Source organism: Globicephala melas, chromosome 7, assembly GCF_963455315.2.
Source record: "Globicephala melas chromosome 7, mGloMel1.2, whole genome shotgun sequence".
NCBI classification, from domain to species: Eukaryota; Metazoa; Chordata; class Mammalia; order Artiodactyla; family Delphinidae; genus Globicephala; species Globicephala melas.
The window spans coordinates 63577600-63600907 of NC_083320.1; the positions used below are offsets into that span (position 1 = coordinate 63577600).

Here is a 23308-nt window from a genome sequence, read left to right on the forward strand (position 1 = left end):
TATTTTACAGAGAATATGGTCCATGTTTGTTTCAACTTTTTCCTAGGATTTTATTGGAAAAGTTTTAAGAGGATTTAGGGAAAAAAAGACCTGAGGATAAAAAAAAAGTTAAATGATTTTACTGATTAAAAAGTTAATACGTTCTTATTGTAGAAAATTTGGAAGTCCAAATAAGAATAAAGGTGAAAACAGTCATCCATAATCTATCTCATCAACCACAGACAATCCCTATTAAAGTTTTAGTGTAGTTCATTACATTGTTTTTCTCTCTATATTTATATACATGTTTTTTAAATAGTTAAGATTTGGGGGTTGTGTGTACACACCTGATTTTGTCAGCAGAATTTTAAATTGAGGTGTAAACAACTGAAGTGACCTTTTGGGGAAAAAGCACTGAAACAGCGCTGAGGACTTTTCTTTCATCTGGTTTTTCTCTATTATTTTTTCTTATTTCTTGTTTGCTTTCTTTCTCTACTTTTTAGTGTTTTCCACTTGAATCCAGTCACATTGCTAATTCTAGCCTAAAGTCCTGCAGGACTTTTCTTAAAATCTCACAGATCTCCCACTTTTCTTCGGTTTGCTATTATCCTCCACAAACAATATACTGTCACTTTTAATCCTTCATCTGTTCACGCATCTGAAAGTGTTTGAACAGTGTCTTGGCGTGTATAGCATTTGCATAAATTAAGGCTGATGTATGCATTAATGAGTTTTTTTTCATTTTATAGGTCAATAGTTTGCTACAAATTCTACACTTTTTTAAAAAAAAACAAATAATTTTGACGTTAGTGTGAAAGAATGGAATTTTTTACCTTTTCGATGTGAAACCTGTGTTTTGATTTTGTTTTGTCCCTTTCCAAAAGCAGCATGGACTTTTGTTCTGGTTATGGTTTTTAGTAACTCACTTGTGTCCCAGCTATCTTTCAGTGTCTTACTGTCTCAGTTTTGCCAAGCCTTTGAGCAATTTTCTGTATGTTTTTTCATTTAAAAAAGAAAAAGGGAGACCACGTGTTACCTCTTGGGATGTTGTGGATTTATTTTTAGGGCTGGTAATGTATTACAGAAGCCTTGAGTACAGGCGGTCCCTTCCTTAGGAATAACCTGTATACGTGAACATTCCCTGCTGCTCTGGGCCTCTCTTTCTCTACCCTCCACTGCCCCCTTTCCCAGCCAGAGCACAGCCTGCACTAAGCTGGTGCTGGAGCTATGTGCTCCTGCAGGCCTTGTGAGAGCTAGTTCCCAGGAAGCCCTTGTCCTGGCTGCTTTGGGAGAGCACTCTTAACACATAGAGCAGATTTTGTAAGTTCTGTCAATGGAATAACAAAAAGGTTAAAGGGCCCGTGAACAGGTTTGCAAAGGGAACTGAATACTTTGCACACTTTCTAGAAGATGAAAATCATGAGGAAGCACGTTTGTACCTAATCAAGGAGGGTCTTTGAGGCTTTGCTGGAAAATGAAAAACTCAGTTGTAGCAACTGCTGTCCTGAGATCCTGTCTTCCTGTTTGTTTCTGCTGCAGGTATTGATGTTGACTTTGCAAAATGATCCACCCACTTTAGAAACAGGAGTAGAGGATAAGGAGATGATGAAAAAGTACGGCAAGTCCTTTAGAAAATTACTTTCACTGTGTCTTCAGAAAGATCCCTCCAAAAGGTATGTCAAACTGGGTGGATGAGTGAGTGATCATGACTGGGTGGGGTCATGACAAAGCCTGGTTTGTGGATGGGGAAGGGCTGTGTGAGGAGTCCTGAAGTTTAGTTCTATCCAGTTCAAGGGAAATCCAGCTCTGGTCCCCAGATTTCCAACCTGTTAGTGGAAGCTTGGGTCCAAAAGGGAGAGAAGTGAGTGAGGACGAGGGAGAGGCAGAGGAAAATTTTCCGTGTTAATAAGATTGGTGGTGCTTGTTAGGTATGGGCTCTGTCATCAAAGGAAGTGAAGTAAAACAAATCAAAAGCAATTGGCAGTGGTGAATTCAGAAGCTGAGCTAATATTCTGCACTGTGTAGGTTGCGCTGACCTCTCAGGATTTGAATATCCTGCCAGCTCCAGTCTAAACCAGGCAGAGCTGTTGCATTTTGCATGAGCTTCCTTTGAGTTGCAGAACAAGTTGTTTGTGCTGTTTAAAAGATTATCAGTAAAGAAGATTAACATTTTTACATTCGAAAGATTAATCGTATAAATAGAAGCAAATGGTTTTAAATTAACTTTAGTATTTCCTCTTTATTCTTGGGTTATTGCCCTGCACTGAGGTATGTCTGTTTTTTTCTGAGTTTTGTTTCTTCTTCTTCATTTCTGTGAGTTTGAAGTATCCTGGGTGGTGATAGTAGAGCCCAGTGTCCTTTGTCACTTGAAGGAGAATGTTAAGGACGTGAACTGAGCATACACCTTGGCTGGGGAGGGTCCCTTTGTAGTGCTTGTCTGTGTGCTGCATTGTCCTAATGTAAGGTGAACTTGGATTACACACCTGGAGAGGCTGCTGAGAAGTTACTGGCTACCCTGATCCACCCAGGACTCCAACTTGATACTTAACGTTCTAAAACATAAAAGCTGGCTTCTCTTTTGGAACTTTCTTTTTCAGGGAAGGACCCTGCTTTTCGAAGGATTCCTTTATCCTTAAGTTCTTGATGAAACTTAAGCCTTTTGCCTTCGCACAGCGATCTACTGTTTGAGCAGGCTACCCTTCTCTAGAATAAACATAGTTTCCATTATTACACCTGTTCTCTGTAGCAGCTCTGTTCATTCCTTTACATTTTACTGAATTTGCCTTGAATCTTTTCTATATCAGTTAGTTACCTCTCTCATGGAGCCAGTTTAAAGACTCTTTGCTGTTAAGCATTTTGAAATTATTTATTGTAAAAGGGGTGCAACACTTGCTTGTATTTGGTGTCATCTCCAAGCGTAAGTTTTTAGCATCACCGAGGAGACAGACTTTGATCCTCTAAAGCCCAGTGAGAGAAGAACTCGTTTTCCCGTTTAGAAGGACTGGGTTGTGACTGATGGTCTTTGTGATTCTCAAAATAGTTGAGATTCCACCTAGTGGTGATGTGTAATGCCGCACGATTCCAGCTCTTTCCAAAAAGGATTCTGTAGGTAGAACTGTTAGTGTACTAACTGATAAATATATTTCTTTAGGAGACTTATAATTTGGTCAAAATAAATTAGATTAGACCGTCATACATTATATTTAACAAGCCATCCTTACTTCTCAATAATCTTGAAAGTCTTTCCAGTTTTTATTTATTATATGAGCTCAAATATCAGGTTCCCACCACCCCACCAAACAACAACAATAATAACAGCAAAAGTTTTAGAAGAGAGCCATACAGAATTTATTCGAATTCTCACAACATCTTTCCCTCAGAGTATTCTCTTGGTAACATTATTGATTTACAAAGTATTAATAGGTTAAGAACTTCTGTTAGATACTTTCTGTATAATGTAATCTGTTCTCACTATCGTGCAGTTGTCCTCTATAACAAACAGAGAGTGTCACTGGTGTACAAACTTCCCAGGTGATTTTTTCTTGTAATGAAAAGACACGACGTGGGAAGTTTGGGGAAAAAAGATTCAGGAAATGTGAGAATGGAAAAAAGCAATATTATAATTGTTGAATTATTTATTATACAGGATGCAATTAAAAAATATGTATTCATGACTGAATTAATAAGTAAACATCTAATTGCTGCTCAGGTCTGAAAGAAACCTGTGAGTATTTCTTATCTTCTCTGCCTTTGTTTATATTGTCCAAAGATTTTTTCCTCTTCTCCTGTCCCCCTTCTACCTGTCTTTCAATACTTAGTTCAAAGGCCCCAGGTTCTCAAAGGTACATACATCTGGGTGCGATTCCTAGCCCTACATCATCTGCATGACTTAGTTTCCTTGTCTGTAAAATGGGCCTAATAACACCACGTCATAGGGTTGCTATGACGATGGAGATGATGCCCTTAAAGCAGAGAACAGTGCCGGAGCATTCCTAAGTATTCAGGAAATTGGGGTTGCCATTCATTATTTGCCTTTTCTTCCTGACCAAGTAGAGTTGTTGCAACCTTGAGTTTCCTGCAGTATGTTGATGATATGTCTCTTGTAGCACTTATCACACTGTGTACATTTATTGACTTACATATTCAATTTCCTCATGAGTTTCTGAGTTTTTTAGAAGGAGAATCTGTGCCTCTCATCTTTCTGTCTCTCTTTTTGTCCACAGTGACTGGTCTGTATTACGTACTCAGTGGTATTTCTTGAACACCTGCAAACAATTGGGAGCTTGCAATTTGGGGATGATTTGGACTCATTGAAAAGAGTTTCGGAACCAGACCAGATTGGAGTGGGTTGAGGAGTGAAGGCAAGAGTTTCGATCATTGTATTTATTTCTGTTGCCAGCATATAGATCCTCTGCTTGTAATCTAAAAGCAGTTGACTAGTACTGAAATCCTGGTCTTGCTGAGTACCTTTTTAGCAATGAATGAAAACATATATCACAGGGGAACAGTGACCAGGACAGAATCATTCCTATGCTGGAGCCCTCAAGCTAGCTGAGAAGGAACTGTGCTTTCTGTCAACCTTGAGAGCTCGTGGAACTTTCCTATTGCCTGAGAGCTGGGTGTCAGAGCTGTTTGCCTCATCCAGGTCTGTGCCCTGCATTTGCATAGGTAAAGATTTGCTTATATTTGCACAGCAGAACATTTTGCTATTCTTAAAAAAAAAGAGCCTTAATCTTGGAGGTTATATACTTCATATGGATGACAACTATAAAAGTAACTATCATTTTTTTTGGAGCAACAAAGGGGTGGTTGTTGCATAGGTAAATCCACTGGAAACAAATAAAACTTGGAATATTTCTTCTGAGGGAAGGGGTGGGGTGAGAAACGCAGCTCTGCCAGAGGTCAATGTATTGTTCTAAAAATTTGCATTTTAATTTCTATTTAAACTGTATCACATTCATCCTGAATCCTTTGAAAATTATTTTAAGTCTCAGTGGACTTTGGTTCATCCATATGTATTGGAATCCTTTAAGGGATTTTCTTCTGAGAATGTTGGTACTTGCAGACTTCCGCATTGTTTTTAAGGATTTAAAAGTGAATCATTATTCAAAGTCTGGGCCATCATTTTGGTTGCTGGTATATAGCATTTTAGCATTTCTTGTAAAATGGTGTTTGTGTTTACATTATATTGTATTGCTTGATAATTGGTAGTGGACATGTAAGACAGAATGGTGCTTGCAGAATTCTTTCGTCTGTAGTACTCGGCTAAGAGACAGGCAGCACTGATGGTTCCACATTAACCCTACACTAGTAGTTTCTATAGCATAAGACTAAAACAGACAAAACACGCAAAAACCCTAAAATCAGATGGGCAGCACACATCTTGGCTTCTCTCATACCTTCTAATCACTTTCTTCCCTTCCTCATTCTTTCCACTTCCACTTTTCCGTGCTTTTTATGGAGATAGTTTGGCACATGTAGGATTCAACTCCAAAATTCAACACCTGCTCTTTAGTTCTCTGTGTAGAGTAGAAATTACCTATTATTTAACATAAATATTAAGCCTGTTAAAAAAAGGAGCGTGGCTTCTTAAACCACTTCTCCTTTCTCATGTCATTGTGTTTCTGTATCTGTCGATGAAGGCTGAGGGTGGAGTCCAAAGGAAAGAGTTTTCTCTGCAGCATGCTTTTCCCCTTTACAGTTTTGGTTACTATAGAAATGACCTTGCTGGGGAAGGGAAAGTATTCCCAGCCCTGTGTCTCCAGGTATGCCTGGCATTTCCCAGCCTTCTCTGTACGTGGGTCCTACACTTGACCCTGGGTTGAGGAGGGAGGAGGTGGGGTGCGGAGGAGAGAGGGGGTTGTCTGTGGCCCCCCTCCTCAGTGCCTCCTGTGCACAGACGCATCCCTCGCCTTTTCTTTTTTGTTAGCCTGAGTCTTGTTTTCATTACATCATTCTCCTGCTCTCTACCCTATTGAGTAGATGCTTAGAGTGCTGACTGACTCTGGCTCCAGAAGCTGTGGTTTGGGGCTCCAGTGTCTAGTGGCATCATTTTTACCCCATATTTGATGATAGCATGAAACTGAGCTGTAGCAGTTTTGTGCTCTGTGTTAGGCTTTGGGGATATAACAAATGAATACTGTGTGGTCCCTTTCTTGGAAAGGCTTATAACCTAGTGGGGTGGAGGCAGGGAGATACAGAAACAGATTATTGCAAAGTGTGGTGGATTGGTGTGTGAGCACCAAGGTGGGAGCAATGAATTCCGCTACTTGTAGGACCTGGGAGAAACACCTCTGAAGACGGATGGCATTTAAATGGGTTCTTGACTGACGAGCAAAGATATGCCAGTTGGTCACAAAACATTCTAAAGCAAGAAGAGCAGTGTGTGCTTTGCCGTGAAAGAGCAAGAGATGGCGGAGACCATCACCGTAGCTGGAGGATAGAGTTCATGTGGGGCGTGATGGGAAATGGGGCTGGAGGAGTCGAGGTCTCAGGCCACTGGAATCCATTAGGAGGGATAAGAAATTGTTTCCGTTTAGAAGCCAGCTAGGGAGCAGTGTGGGTGATTGGTTGGAATGAGAAGAGAGAAGTGGCAGACAGACTCACCGGGAGGCTGTTTCGTAACGCTGTTGACCAGAGGGGATGAGGGTCTCTACCAAAAGAGTGGCCTTGAGTTCCTTCACCATCTTGATTTTCTTCGGTTTCTTTTCTTTTCACTCTAAAAAGTTAAATCTAAGTTATTTTGTATGCCTCTTGGTTTTTAAATTTTGGTTTCATGTGGTAAGGTACCACACATGGTCAGTCCCTTGTGTAATGGTTCCTCTTATATGTTTTCTCAGTAGCCCTCTCCTTTCCCCAAACACAATTCATGTGTTTGAATGTTCTGACCTTCCTCTTACAGTCTGACAGCACACTCTAACTCTTATCTGCCAGACTGTAAGTTGCTGAGCGTAGTATTTCTGTCTGTCATAGTCATTAGAGTGGGCCTAGCGCCTAACATGATGCCTGACAAACAGCAGATGCTCAGTATATATTTACTGAGAGAATGAAATGATGAGTTTGGAGTAGCTGGAAGCCCAAAACTTTGCCAATCATCACTAAGAGTAGTCTACATTAAAGAGACAACCAAAGTTAAGTCACTTCAGTTATCCTTTTTAGTTCTAGTGCGTGGTAAACAAGGTCCAAAAACAAGGTCCAAGGTACAGATTCATGAATTTGAACGAGCTTACCAAGGGATACGGGAACACAAAATGTAAAGCGTGGCCCACCTGTTGTTTAGACCTTTGTTTACTCCAAGCAATTAGCAATTAGGGGCTCTTGGTTGCAGTGGCTGTGGCGATTTGGGGTTCTTTGTTAGGTACCCCTAACCAGTGTTCCACTTGAAATTGAGGAAAAGAGCAATAACAATTGAAAGAGAAAATTTCTTCGCACAGAAATACGGTTTATGGCCCCTGCAGACTTACACAGTTTGTATACCGTTGCACTTAATGATGCTTCCTAATTCTTTTATACGCGTGGGTTTTGTCCCTGGAAACATTTTAGTGGGGCTTCCTGGTTCAGAGCACTGGTTTCCAATATCTTCAAGTGTGAGGACTCCCTTTAAACTTGGATCCGCTTAACACAATAGTCATGATCCCTTTGGCAGTCACTGCCTGAGAGGAGACCTAATGATATTCAGTCATGCTTCCCTCCTCCCTCCCAGTTTTTTATTATGAAAAATTTAAAGCATACAGAAAAGATGCAAAAATTGTAGTGTTTGCTTCTACAACAACACTGAGATTCAGCAGTTATTCACATTTCCCATATCTGCTGTCCCTATTACCCACATTTTATTTGCTGAACAGTTTGAAAATAAGTAACAGATGTAATACCTCAGCTTGCATTCCCTCCAAATACAGACACGTTCCTACGTAACCACAATGCTTTTCCACAAAGTAAATGAACAGTAATTTCCTAAAATTGTCCTATACCTGGCACACTCACCTATCTCTATCTCTAAATGTCTCTTGCAGCCTCTCCCCGTCCTGTTCAAATCAGGACTCAGGAGAGGGGCATGTGTTGCGTTTGGTTGTATGTTCCTTTAAGTCTGTTTTAATCGAGAACAGTCCCCTCACGTCTCCCCTTTTCTTCTATGACACCGACTTTTTGAAGAGATCAGACCAGTTGTCTTGCGGACTGTCCTATCCTCTAGGTATATGTGATTCTTCCTGCATGGCTGCGGGAACTATTGATGAAAGAAGCTGTTCTTTATGGAAGAGTGCCAGTTATTAAACGTAGAAGGAATGAGAGAAGTAGAAAATCAGTGTTCTGCCACCTCCAATGAAATAATTATTTAAGGCAAAGATGCTAAAATCATCAGGTGAAAGTTTCTCCGGAACAGGATATTCATAACGTGGCAATGTATCATCCAACAGAATACTTGCCAGTTGCAGTGGCGAAAACTTACCTTTACCGTGGAGAGATCTTGGGCCTGGGGACCACGCGGTTATTAAACTTAGCATCCCTCCCGCTGAAATAACCTATCATTATGTGCCTCCCCCATGCTGCAGTAAGATGTGTGTCATCTACGACATGTTCTTCCCCCAAGTGCTTGTGTCAACCTAGCCAAGCCTTCAGACCCAACTTGCGTTTTATGGGAAATACAGTACAGAGAAACAAGTTAAATGACACCACGAGGAAACAATCAGACCAATCCCATAATGCTTTAAAATGAATTTGCATTCTGTTAATCACCATTCTGTTAATTACCTTCCCCTGAAAAACAATAGTCCATGGACACTTGAGACCGGGTTACTCGGTGGCCAGACAGAGCTCGTACACATGCTGCATCGTCCCCTTGCAGAAACTTCTGTTCTTGGGGAATCATAGAACACTGTGGACACAGTTTCTTCGATAGGGTCATTTCGCAGCTTGTACTGCTTCTTAATAAATACAGGGATTCAGCTCACAGACGTGTCAGTCTGCCACCTTTTAGAAACACTGAATTCACTTAGTGAAGTGTAAGGATGAAGGATGGAAGGTCGATCATGCCCCAGGTATTTCACTTGCAGGAGTTTATGTAGAGGAGGAGTTTTGCAGTAGAGGCGTCTGGAAGGAACCGGAAAATTGGCACCATTTCATTTGGTGCCCGCTTATGAGTAATTTAGTCTGTGGCTTTGCTATTCCTGAAACTGGTCTTCCAGAAAGACTCTAGGATTAACTTGTTTCGTCAAGGCAGTGTCTTTATTGAGCGGTCATTGTTTCAACTCTAATTTATTATTGATCTTTCAGGCCCACAGCAGCAGAACTTTTAAAATGCAAATTCTTCCAGAAAGCCAAGGTAACATGCTTAAAAACCCAAGTAAATCTGCTATTTTGAAATCACTGTGAATTTCAGTGTCTTGTATTTGATGTTAAACTGTTGGGAATATTTGTTTTGCAGAACAGAGAGTACCTGATTGAGAAGCTGCTTACAAGAACACCAGACATAGCCCAAAGAGCCAAAAAGGTAAGTGCTATGAGCCCTCCTGCCGCAGTGGGAGCTGCTCCCCATCCAGGGAAATGGAGCCTACAGAAAAATAGGAAAACGATTTCACATACTCCGGATATGTTATGTAGAGGTTATCTGACCAGCGATTACTCAGATAACTGAGCCTTTTGGTTATCTCAGCCTGCTGCTGTGTGTTTGGGTGTGAAGCTCAAATGACTTCAACTTTCCACTTATCAGCCTGTTTAAGGAAGGTCAGAGGGGAGGGGCTTGTGTTGAGGCTTAAACACTGCAAAGGTAAAATATCTTTGAATATCTTTTGGGGCTGGGGGGGGGATTTTTTTTTTTTTTTTTTTTTTTGCGGTACGCGGGCCTCTCACCGCTGTGGCCTGTCCCGTTGCGGAGCACAGGCTCCGGACACGCAGGCCCAGCGGCCATGGCTCACGGGCCCAGCCGCTCCGTGGCATGTGGGATCTTCCCGGACCGGGGCACGAACCCGCGTCCCCTGCATCGGCAGGCGAACTCTCAACCACTGCGCCACCAGGGAAGCCCTGGGGGGGGGGGCGATTTTACTGAAGAGGGACAGTCATTTTAAATCAGTTTGAAATGACAAAACGAAAAACAAAACTTTTTTTGTTTGTTTTTTTGTTTTTTTTTTACGGTATGCGGGCCTCTCAGTGTTGTGGCCTCTCCCGTTGCGGAGCACAGGCTCAGCGGCCATGGCTCAGGGGCCCAGCCGCTCCGCGGCATGTGGGATCTTCCCGGACTGGGGCACGAACCTGTGTCCCCTGCATCGGCAGGCGGACTCTCAACCACTGCGCCACCAGGGAAGCCCAAAACTTTTGTTTTTAACGGTTATTTTAAATATCTGTGGGATATAGGTTCTTTCCCCATAAAAGACCCATGTATTTTTTTGTAGTCTACGCTGTGTGAACTAAATTATGCTAACAATTACCTGAAAAACTTTGCATTCTAGTATTTAGATTTTTTTTAAGTGGTATGTATGTGTGAGTGTATTTATTTATGTATTTTTACCCAGAGTTTTATTTATTTGTTATTACAGATTTCATCATGGTATGAAACCTAACAAAATTTAACCTCTGGTTTGGTTTGGTTTAGTTTGATTTGAAAATTATATTAGATATTTATAATTTAAAATATTGACGTAGTCAACAGATTTAGAAAGAGGAAGCTTCTTTGTTTTTTGTTTTCCTTTTTACAATTAATAGTTACAGGGAAAGGTGATATGAATCTGAGTTGTCTGCTCTGTAAATAAAATTGACAAAGAAATAGACATGAGAGATTGCATCTCATCATGCCTAGGTGTGGGTAACTTGGACTGTTAACTTCCAGACATTGCCCTTTCGAAAACATTGGATATGGAACACATTTAGCTGATGCTTTAGAATTGCTTTAAATAGATTTTAAAATAGACTTCAAGAAATGACCCATTCTGTGTGGGTATCGAGCCCCTCTCCTGGACCCGCAGAATCCTTTGCAGTGGGCTGGTTCCCGGGCTGTGGGCCTGGGCCAGGAATGGGGGATTGCTGTGCTGACTGTGCAGCCCTGAGCCACAGTAGGCCTCTGGGACAGCTCAGAGGGAAAAGTGAACCTCTAGCGATGGTCCAGCAGAGTGGCACATCCCACGGGGCAGCGCGGAGAAGCTGAAGCTTCAGTTTGAGGCAACAGAAAGTCAAAGTGCCCAACCGAGTGCGAGGGCTCCATCCAGAGGGCTGAAGGAGGTGCCTGGAGCACTTCTCTGGGGTGTCGGAGTCTAGCAATGGGGCCTTTTGATCAGATAACTAAAACGCCAACCAGAGTTGAAGAAAGCTGTTAAGAAAGCCATTCATTTGGACAGTATGTGTCCCCAAAGGACATTGTTTTTGGTTTCCCTCTGATCTCATCCTGTACTGTAGTATTTACTATTGAAAAAAACCCATGTATAAATGGACTTGTGCTCTCCAAACCCGTGTTGTTCAAGGGTCAACTATATTCTAAACTCCAGCGAAACTTGAACCGTCTATAGTTCTTACTACATAACCTATACTTTCCTTTGAGATTCCATCAGTGAGGAATCTGTTCAGGCTCTCACTTTGTTTTCTTTCCTTTTTTTTTTAAATTCAGATTATTTATTACATATTAGTGTGTTGTGCATTCCAGATTCCATTTTGCACGTATCTTAAACCATAAGCAGCCGGAGTTTCGGGAATTATGATTTTCCAAGCGTGTCTTCTGTCCTTTTACTAGCTCCTCAGGGATTGTTTTGTCATCCATCCCTTCAAATGGAAAATGGCCACACATCTGAGAGTCACACAAAGGAGGAAAGGGAGAATATAAATTAGTTCTTTAACCATCTTAGTAGAGAAGACAGGGGCCCATAATAATGCTCTTCTGGCTCTCCAGCTTCATTAAGTTGGCTGTTTTCCTGTCATAATTCTCATTTTAAAGTGCACTTTGGTTATCAGCTATACTCTACTCCTTGCCAGTAGGTTCCGTGGCAGGTACACCGTCCTGGTCAGCATCAGTCAGTGTGTGTCTTGTTCATAGTAAGTGCCCACAAAATGTCTGCTGACTCAATGAACACATGCTTCAGTGGACCAAGGAAAGATCATTTGAAACGCTGTGTGTCTATCACTTGAACCCCCCAAGTGCTTGGCATATACTTGTTCCTAGGCTTCCTGTTAATAATAGGCAGACTGCCCTCATTCCCCTGGACTCGTGATGTTGATAAGCAACCATACTTTCCTTGTTTGAAACTCCTCATTCGGGCTTACTGGCCACTAGGAAGTAAATATTATTTTAATTGCCATGTGCGTTGAAAACCTTTGTGGCGCTATGTCTTTGCTTGTCTTAGGTCCTTACGGTGTTTAGGTAAATTTAATTTAAAAGTTGATACAGGGGAGTCCTCAGTGTTATTTGTGTTATTCACCCTTGGACTTGTCTTGATTGGCACCTGCTCAGCTGTCTCCCTTCCTGTTTGCTGTGGTGCCCACTAGTTGATGGTGCTCTAGTTTCTTGGTGGGCATTTGTTCCTTAGACGATAACTGTCGATGTTGGTCCCTTGACTTTGGTCACCTCAATTTGTTGTTTTTAAAACAGGAACAGACAGTTCATTGATACTCCAGTGTTGACGTGACAGCTGGGCCTGTTGACCAAGCTCAGGACATTTAGGCAACCATGTTGATTTGAAATTTGTTGTCATAAACCATAGTCTCTGCTTCTCCTCCTTTACGGTAATCAGTATTAAGAGCTATTTTTCAGTAACATGAATAACTCTCATATTTAAGAGGGAGAAGGACTGGTATTGTAGCTGCTCTCAGGAGGGCCTATGGAGCCCGTCAACGTGGTCTTTTGGTGTGACAGAGACAGAGGCTTATTGTATTCATGTTTGCCCAGGATGTGAAGCATTAGTTGAGAGCCACATAATTCCATGTGGGTATGTGATCTTCCCTGCATCCACAATGACTCCTGTAAATCAGGAAAAAAATATTAAAAAATAGAAACAGGCCAGTGTGGCTTCTCTGGTAATTTAGTGACATAAAATGATTTTTTTTGGATGTATTAATTGCAGAAATCAGGGATATTTGTGGGTTTTTTTGTTTCTTTTCTTTTGAAGGTAGCGTATTTGGTCCATTCTGGGTTCTTTTGCTAAAAGGTAGTGTTGTTTAGGGATCATCTTAATTTTCTTTTGCCTTGATTTTTCTGACTGTGAAATAGAAATTCTGTCTGACCCTAGGAATGTGATAAAGGGTAATGGGAGATTTGATGTTTCTGGACCTCAGCACACTCTGGAACTTGTAAATGAGAGAGTGCTAATAATGACCCGTGAGAACAGGGTGAAGTGCAGCTGTATAACTTCTTTTCAACTTTTCGCTTATCCTTGTGCATGAGAAGAAAAGGCTTCATAGCCATTAGTCCTTCTCATGTGGCTTTTTAGCGGCCTGTCTCCAGCCATCTTTTGAGGTTTGAAAGCTTGACCGCGAGGTGTTCCACCATTTACGCTACTGGAATCACTGGGTGGAGAAGGTGTAAGTCATTCTGTTAGAATCAAATGCAGATTCTTCAGGCTGTGTGCACTTTCTGTAGGAACATCTAAGTGTCCGAGTTGGCTGATGTCTCTGTTTTACGTTAGCAAAATGAACCTTGAGTCACCACACTCACACTCATATCATATACTTTTCTGTGGCTAAAACCCATCGATGCAGGGCAGGGCAGGGCAGGGGCAAAGGGATGTCTAAATGCCAACCGCTTAGCCAAACGTGTGTTGGCCAGAGAAAGGATGAGGTGGGGAAACGTAATACACAGTGTATCTTTTTATTATGGTGGTCTGTGTTTTCATGGGAAGTGGAGTCACTGGAGGATTTTTGGTTTGAATTTTCTTAATTATGAAATTGAGAAGTTAGGAACAGTTAGTGATTATCAGAAGGAGGAAAGGGGTATTGCGTCACTGCTACATTTGGGCAGAACCACTGTGAGTTGGAAAAACTAGGGTGGTATTTGTGGGTACCAGAATTTCTTATATCAGTCTCTAAGATTGCTTTCATATTAAGGACGCAAGGCTGTTGGTTCTTTTTTTTTTTTGTGGTACGCGGGCCTCTCACTGTTGTGGCCCCTCCCGCCGCGGAGCACAGGCTCCGGACGCGCAGGCTCAGCGGCCATGGCTCACGGGCCCTGTCGCTCCGCAGCATGTGGCATCCTCCCGGACCGGGGCACGAACCCGTGTCCCCGGCATTGGCAGGCGGACTCTCAACCACTGTGCCACCAGGGAAGCCCTGTTGGTTCCTTTTGATCCTCCTGTGTGTGTGCTTAGGAATCAGTAGGTAGGAATATTACAATTCACATTTATTTAATACTTGACATGCATTGATAACTTCTACTGTTTTTACTTTTTGTTTTGAAATAATTTCAGACTTACAAAAATGATACCAAAATAGTACAAACATTTCTGTATATATTTTTCTCACTCTTTTTTTTGGAATGTTTCAAAACTATAGACATGATGGCCATTATCTTTAAATATACTTCAGTGTGTATCTTCTAAAAACAAGGACATTCTCTAACATAGCAGTATAATTGTCAAAATCAGGAGATTAACAGTGACAGGATTAATTTTCAGATCTGATACCAATTTTGCCATTGGTCATTTACCTGGTCCAGGATCCAATCCAGAATCATGTAGTTGTTATGTCTCCTTTAGTCTCCTTTAATCTGGAATAGTCTTTCTTTTCCTTTTACAACTGTGACACTTTTGAAGAGTACAGGACAGTTATTTTATAGACTGTCGCTCAGTTTGGGTTTGTCTGATATTTCTTTACGATTAGATTCAGTGTATGCATTTTTGACGGGAATATCTAGGAAGTGATGCCATGTTCCTCTTGGCATATCATGTTGATTTAGTCCTTTACTGGTGATGTTGGCACACGCGGAAGGAGGTATCTGCCAGCTTCTTCACTGTAAACACAATTACCTCTTAATAGGAAGAATTCATTAATGTTACATTCCTTCTTTATATTAAACATTAAAAAGTAAAGTGAATGTCCTGGGTCATTAGTCTTTTTTCAAGGAAACATATCTGCTTGGTGTCATTATGATTGTGCATTCATAGGATGTTAATGATAGGATTTCCATGATTTCTGAGCAATCTTGCAGACAAGGAACCCTTTGCTAGCGTGTGACGTTCAGATTGAGGTGGGAGGTGGCAATGGTGCTGCTCCAGTCTGCACCGGGTCTGGAAGCAGAAACAGCTGGATTTGTGTCCTTTGTTGGGTGAGCTGCCTAATCTTTCTGATCCTAATCTGTCAAATGGAGCCAAGGACAAGGACGTTGTGCTGCCCTGGGGGTGAGAGATGATCTGCCCAGGGAGTCTGGTGCTGTGTTTGACTCATAGCCGGTGCTCAGTCCAACAGTGGATGCCGTGACTATCATGTAAATAAGGAGAATAATTTTTGCGGGTATAGGAGACAGGCATTTTAGAACTATGTAGTGAAACAGGGAGTGAGGAAAGCGGCCTGGTAGCGGGCAGGTGGGGATGGGTGATGTGGGTGTTTCTCTATTGCTGTTGCTTTGGGTGGAATGGAGTAAGAGCCCATGGAAGCCTACAGAAAGAAGGAAAGAATGACGCTCGTTATTTCATCACCATTGCCTATTCACCTGTCTTCGCGTGTTCTTTTCTGCCCTATCAAAGTACTGACAGTGGGCAAGGGCCAGGGTGGTCCCTCTCTGTAGCAATCCCCTCTACTGGGTGAAGTGCAGGATGTGTGTTTGTAAAGAGCCTAAGAATAGTAAGAATTAAATGCACACAGAGCTGTTATCCTTTCACAGCTTTTAGATTGCTTTCGTATATGCTTCCTTATTTATTTTAAACAACTGTGCTCCGAGACAGGTAGGGCAGGTATTATTATAATTATTATTTTAAAATTTATTTATTTATTTATGGCTGCGTTGGGTCTTCGTTGCTGCGCACGGGCTTTCTCTAGTTGCGGCGAGCAGGGGCTACTCTTTGTTGTGGTGCGCAGGCTTCTCATGGCGGTGGCTTCTCTTGTTGCGGAGCACGGGCTCTAGGTGCACAGGCTTCAGTAGTTGCAGCACACAAGCTCAGTGGTTGTGGCTCGCAGGCTCTAGAGCAGAGGCTCAGTAGTTGTGGCTCACGGGCTTAGTTGCTCCGCGGCATGTGGGATCTTCCCGAACCAGAGCTCGAACCCATTTCCCCTGCATTGGCAGGCAGATTCTTAACCACTGCGCCACCAGAGAAGCCCCAGTTTTTGTAACCTGTTTCACTGCTGCTTGGGGCACCAACTGCTGCTGTTCCTGTTTCTGCTGCTGCTGTAACAGCTGCTACCATTACAACCACTGCTACCAATAGTGGACACTGAGGTGCAGACAGATAAAGGACACAGTCCAGCCAGTGAAACTCACCTTTCAGTGGGGGACACAGTGCAAGCATCACAAGACCTGGAAAATTGAAAGAGTAGCAGAGAATGAATACTTTCATTCTCTGAAAGTATGGGATATGGGCATAGAATATGTACTACAGGAATGGAAAGGGTCATGGAGCTGGTCAATGGGGAAACCTGGGGAGGGGAGAGAGGGAAACTCATACTTACTGTGGGCCTTCATGCACATGCAAAACACTTGGTTTACATCTATCTCATTACTGAAGACTTATAATAATCAATGAAGTCCTAAGTAATAGGACAGAGGATATCATATGTTAGATTATTAAGACGGGTTAAGAAAAAGCTATGGGGCTTCCCTGGTGGCGCAGTGGTTGAGAGTCCGCCTGCCGATGCAGGGGACACGGGTTCGTGCCCTGGTCCGGGAAGATCCCACGTGCCGCGGAGTGGCTAGATCCCGTGAGCCATGGCCACTGAGCCTGCGCGTCTGGAGCCTGTGCTCCGCCACGGGAGAGGCCACAACAGTGAGAGGCCTGTGTACAAAAAAAAATAAAATAAAAAATAAGAAAAAGCTATGAATATTTTGAAATCTGAATAGAAAAGAGCAACCAGGATCATAAATGTCTCCTGGTTTGCAATCCTTCTATTTGCAGGCCTGAAAATTGAGACCTAGGGTGATTGGGCCCCGACCAAGGTCATGCTGTCCTGTAGTGGCTGAATCCGAAGCGAGCCTCCCAGTTTGCTATCATTTAGTCTCTTCCTTTTAGTCGATAAAGAGGGAAAATGACTGAATTTTTGCAAACTTGCTCTGTTTTTCCCTCCTGGAATCTTATAATTAATTTATAAGATATTGAAGGTTATACATTATCAAGAAACCAGAGAAGAAATTAGGTGATGTCAAATGCTTGATGGGTGGATTTTTAGTTTTGTTTCAAGTCTGCCCAGTAGAGGGCAGCAATGGCTTTTAATTCTCTGTGGTTGTGGACCGGGAGCTGAGCAAAAGTTTCCAGCTTGGTTGAAGGTCTTAGGTTCGGTTGGAGTAGAAGGATCCAAAGTATGTTAGGCCCCTACTGAACTACTAGGTACTAGCACCAAGTACTAGGCATCTCAGTCAGTTGGGGTGTTTGTTTGTTTTACTGGGCAGGAGGTTGAAGGGTGATGGTTTAAGTACTTCTTGTTATTACCAATTTCAGTTTTTTTTTTTTTTTTTTTGCAGTACGGGGGCCTCTCACTGCTGTGGCCCCTCCCGCCGTGGAGCACAGGCTCCAGACGCGCAGGCTCAGCGGCCATGGCTCACGGGCCCAGCCGCTCCGCAGCATGTGGGATCTTCCCGGACCGGGGCACGAACCCACAACCCCTGCATCAGCAGGCGGACTCTCAACCACTGTGCCACCAGGGAAGCCCACCAATTTCATTTTAAATTACACTTTCTATGAACATATCACAGTAACCTAACATTTATGTTTTACATAGTTCATGTGAGAAAGAAAAATCTCAGTTTTGAAGATACGATTTGAGAGCTTCCAGTATTTTGTGGTCAAACTAATACCGTTCTGGGTGGTGGCAGAAAGTTCCAGAAGGTTCAGTGGTCCCTGCAGTCCTCCTCAGAGCCAGTAAAATAGGGAAGGAGAGAGTCAAAGTGTATACACCTGTGAAGCAGAAGTGAACAGAACTCTGTACCCGTCACCAGGTATGTTATGCGTTTAACAGAAACACTCCTGATGATCCAGGTAGGCCCGAGGGTGCGTGTCCTCTTATTGCTTTGTGTTTCTCTTCCGCTTCCTCTTGTTTAAAAACAGCTGTATGTGCTTGGGACTGTATCTTATTGAGGAACTCACATGCTCACAGGGGAGAGGACTAGGGTGGTTGGGGATGTTAGTTTTCCTATTTTAGAGCTGAGAGAACAGTTGGCCAGAGGTTAACATTATTGGTTTAACTGGACAGGTGTTCCCAGAGGGTAAGCTCACTGATGTGTTTGCTATTTTTAAAATTTTAAATGCATTGGTTTTCATCAGTTTAGCGTGCAGAGTTCATAAAGTGATTTTGGTCACTAGGGGGCGCTATCAGAATAGTTCATTTACTCAGTCTCTGTGGACAGGAATTGCTTCCTCGTCTATAAAAACCCTTGCAGCTGTGGATGTCTTCCTTTTGCTCTATGCCTGCTGTAAGGAACTTGAGTGGTGTTTGTGCTGGGGGTGAATTAGGCAGAGGGGAGGATAGAGGAAAGAGCAAGGGGGAAAAAGCATCATAAATCACTTTCAGTTCAGTTGGTGAATTGAATTTAAAAATGCGTGTATTCTGGGTAAGTGGCCTCTTTCTGGTGGCATTTGACTTAGAGCAGAAAGGATCCTCTCTGGAAATTGTGATTTGCTAATTCTGGCGGCCCAATTTAGGACGAATGTCTGTATTTTCAGGTTGAGGTATCTTTTTTTTTTTGCGGTACGCGGGCCTCTCACTATTGTGGCCTCTCCCGTTGCGGAGCACAGGCTCCGGATGCGCAGGCTCAGCGGCCATGGCCCACGGGTCCAGCCGCTCCGCGGCATGTGGGATCTTCCCAGACCGGGGCACGAACCCGTGTCCCCTGCTTTGGCAGGCGGACTCCCAACCACTGCCACCATCAGGGAAGCCCTGAGGTATCTTTTAAAGATACCAACTGCTTAAGAGAATGTTTTAAACTTTTACAGATCTCGGAGATCCACTTTTGGAAATTTAAAAATAATGACATACATTCTGAAAATATTGTGAGAGATAGTGTTTGTACAGCTTAGTTTGTAGAGAACTGATTGTTTTCTGTTACTGGAAATGAATAGGCAGAGTCAGTGGCCTTATTTCCCATCCAGCTGGATTTTTGAGACCTGTGTGTTCAAGTGCATTATGTGCTTCATTTTGGCCTTTGGGAAATTTGCTAACTTTTTCCCAAGCTTGTGTGCATCACCTAACTTTTGGAAACTTAACTGGCATGTGTGTGCTAGGAGAGGGGCCCTGACTGTCTGCCCATCCGGTATTCACTGAGCATCACTGTTAACATACAAGGTACTGACTGTCGTTAAGGTGGTTTGTCTTTATTCAGCTTTATAGCTCGCTCTAATACTAGCATACCATGTCTTTTAAAAGTAAATAAACCGCAAAGAATGGAAAGGAATTTGTCTATGGTTGCAGAAAAACTCGGATAAAAACTTAGCAGATGCCTTTTTGATCTTGTCAAAACCCTAATATGATTGATTGTTCCTTCTCCCTGGTTTAAAACCAGTCAGTGGCCTCTTGTCAATTACAGGGTAAGGTTCAAGTTCCTGCCGCTGATAGATTAAGGTCCATGTCACTTGCAGGATAAGGACCACGCAAAGCTCCTGTGATCTGTGTTTGGGCCTCGTCTCCAGCCTTTCATTCATCCACTTGCCACCTCACCCTGGACACACTCCTGTAGAATTACTGATTCTGCTTTCCTACCAATACACTCCTGAAATCCCATGCGTGTTCTCCATGAAGGTGCACGTACTGGTCCCTCTGTTTTGGCTTCTCCCTGAGCTTGTAGCTTTCCAATGCTAGCGCCTCTACAGTGGAGCTTCCTCGTACCACACCCCGAGCCCTGCACCCCAGACGGTTCATCCGTCCTTCATTCCTGCTGCTTCTGAAGCTCAGGCATAATTCCCTTGTTGCACGTTACACCGTTGGTAGTTTATTTCCTCGCACTTTTGCCTTCTGTACCAGACTGTGAGCTCCTTGGGTGTAGGAATGGTGTCATGTTATCCCCCATGTGCCCAGTACCCAGCACAGTGTCTTGCTCAATCAATAAGTACCTCTGGAATTGAAGTTCAGCGAGCAGGGCTGTGAAGTTATGATGACAACTTATGTAGGGGTTGACGTGAGAGCACGAGGGGAGGCAAAGCAAATCTGCTTTTAGTTTTAACGGAGAATTGCTAAGATGTTTTTCGGTTGGTGCTGTGTTCTTGTATTTCAGGTCTAAGACTCAGAGTTTCTCTGATCCCAGGTTTAAAATCCTTTGTTATCTCCAACTTGCTAAGAGTCTTGGGTGAGCCAATTAATTTTATTCACCTTTGCCGCCTTACAAAATAGAATGGTTAGATTTTATTATCTAACAATTGTGCATTATCCACTTTGGATTACTTGGCAGCAAAAATTTTGTCCCTAGCACTCAGCATGTTTCTATGTTGTCATTTTCTTCACCCAGCCAGTATGCATATAAGTTTTCCTGTTACCTGAAGCCACATCTAATTAGGAATATATTTCTAAACTAGATTTAAATTAGTTTTCAGTACTCTCTCATTTTGGGTTACCTGTTACTTATCTCTTCATTTAGGGGAAATAATTTAAACTTAACGTTTATATCAAGATCCTGTAAATCTTTAAAACATGTATGACATTTTGGAGAAGGGAAGGATAGAAGAGACAGAAAAGAATGGAACTTTTGTACATAATTCAGAAAGGAAGAACTCCATGCCAGCGGAAGAAATGCAGATGTTTTGCCCTATTTCCTAGCTGCATTATGGTCATTCTGGAAATGTGTTGTGGCCAGCAGAGGGCGTGGTACACATGCCTGAAAATCATGTGGGGTGGGGTAGAGGACTCTGCCTGTTTTATGTTGATCAGATTTGACTGACGTAATAGAGGTATGTGGCTCTGTTTTTAAAAAAAAAAATCCAGAAGTATTTTTTTAAAATTTCTTTTACTTTGAAATTCAGTAGCTTTAAAACAAATTAAAATTCAAGAGGCCCAGTTAAGGTTGCACTTTGTTAGAGGATTTTCTAAGCTTCCCATAAAATTAGTCTCACAAATTCAAATACTGATTTAGAGGAGTGTATAATAACTTTTTAATTTGTTTCTCACATATAGACATACAGAAAGGCAAAGAGCCTTATATTACAACTTACAAAGCAATAACAGAGCTAAGAGATTCAAACAACGGCCTTTAATTTAACCCAAATTTAAAAGACCATTTCAAATTGTTTTGGTTGTTGTACAGCCAGCTTGTTGGCTGATTGTAATTGAATTGGGGAGGAACTGGGAAGGTCCTGTTTCATCCAGATGGGAAGGATCCCTTAGGGGATAAGGACAAAGTTCTGAGGGGGGTGGGCTTTCTCTGTGACTTTTTGGAAAGCAAAAGGAGGTAGAGGAAGGAGAGAAAGGAAGAGGAAAATGAGAATCCAAGTCTGGAAAGAGGCGGAACAGGCCTGGAGAGAGGGAGAGGCACATGATCAGGAAGCTGGAATGCACAGAAGTCTGTGACTGAAAGTTATGGCCAAGCTCAGGCTCTGCGACAGGCCCCAGCCTGACCGTGGCTCTACCACTCACTCATGGCATATTCTTGAGCACCAGCTGAACCCTCTGTGCCTCATCTGTGAAATGCAGACTTCCCATTGACCTTCTGGGGTGAAAACCAGAATCCTTAATCAGGCCTCTAGGGCTTGGCATGGTTTAGTCCCTTCCCCACCCTTAGGACTTCTCTCACACTCTCTACCCAGTTTTCCATGTGCCCAGTGGCCCAAGGCTATTACAGGTGCTGCTTTCCCGTGTGTTCGGAAGGGTCAGCCCCTCCATCTTCAGCAGACCTCAATTTCAGCTTAGTCGTTTCTCCAGAAAACAAAATTGGAATCATGCTGTATTTACTGCTCTATGATCTACCTGCATTTTCATTTAAAATATCTGTGGACATTTTTTGTGTCAACAAACATAGATTTACATGACTTCGTTTTTCTTTTTTTATTAGCAAAAGAGAATAGTTCTTTCTTTTTATTGAAGTATAGTTGATTTACAATATTATATGTTTCAAGTGTGTAGCAACGTGATTCAGATACATATATATATTTCAGTTATTTTCCACAAATAGATTTTTTTTTGAATTTTATTTTATTTATTTTTTTATACAGCACGTTCTTATTAGTCATCAGTTGTATACACATCAGTGTATACATGTCAATCCCAATCTCCCAATTCATCACACCACCACCACCACCAACTCCCGCCACTTTCCCCCCTTGGTGTCCATACGTTTGTTCTCTACATCTGTGTATCAATTTCTGCCCTGCAAACCGGTTCATCTGTACCATTTTTCTAGTTTCCACATATATGCATTAATCTGCAATATTTATTTTTCTCTTTCTGACTTATTTCACTCTGTATGACAGTCTCTAGATTCATCCACGTCTCTACAAATGACCCAATTTCGTTCTTTTTGTGGCTGAGTAATATTCCATTCTGTGTATGTACCACATCTTCTTTATCCTTTCGTTTACGGCCATTTAGGTTGCTTCCATGATCTGGTTATTGTAAATAGTGCTGCAGTGAACATTGGGGTGCATGTGTCTTTTTGAATTATGGTTTTCTCTGGGTATATGCCCAGTAGTGGGATTGCTGGGTCATATGGTAATACTAGTTTTAGTTTTTTAAGAAACCTCTGTACTGTTCTCCATAGTGGCTGTATCAATTTACATTCCCACCAACAGTGCACGAGGATTCCCTTTTCTCCACACCCACTCCAGCATTTGTTGTTTGTAGATTTTCTGATTATGCCCATTCTGACTGGTATGAGGTGACACCTCATTGTAGTTTTGATTTGCATTTCTCTAATAATTAGTGATGTGGAGCAGCTTTTCATGTGCTTCTTGGCCACCTGTATATCCTCCTTGGAGAAATGTCTGTATAGGTCTTCTGCCCATTTTTGGATTGGGTTCTTTGTTTTTTTTAATATTGAGCTGCATGAGCTGTTTATATATTTTGGAGATTAATCCTTTGTCCGTTGATTCGTTTGCAAATATTTTCTCCCATTCTGAGGGTTGTCTGTTCGTCTTGTAAGTAGTTTCATTTGCTTTGCAAAAGCTTTTAAGTTTCACTAGGTCCCATTTGTTTATTTTGGTTTTATTTCCATTACTGTAGGAGGTGGATCAAAAAAGATCTTGCTGTGATTTATGTAAAAGAGTGTTCTTCCTGTGTTTTCCTCTAAAGAGTTTTATAG

General features: G+C 42.2%; 1 protein-coding gene across 3 annotated transcripts in view; it reads left to right on the forward strand.

The window, feature by feature from the left end:
• STK39 (serine/threonine kinase 39) overlaps positions 1 to 23308 on the forward strand; it is a 478001-nt gene that overhangs the window by 280189 nt on the left and 174504 nt on the right. For all 3 annotated transcript variants that reach the window (XM_030852534.3, XM_060302304.2, XM_030852531.2), the window contains 3 exons: positions 1519 to 1652; positions 9250 to 9298; positions 9401 to 9466. In XM_030852534.3, coding sequence (XP_030708394.1) covers positions 1519 to 1652; positions 9250 to 9298; positions 9401 to 9466 — 249 coding nt within the window. The remainder of the gene's footprint in view (positions 1 to 1518; positions 1653 to 9249; positions 9299 to 9400; positions 9467 to 23308) is intronic.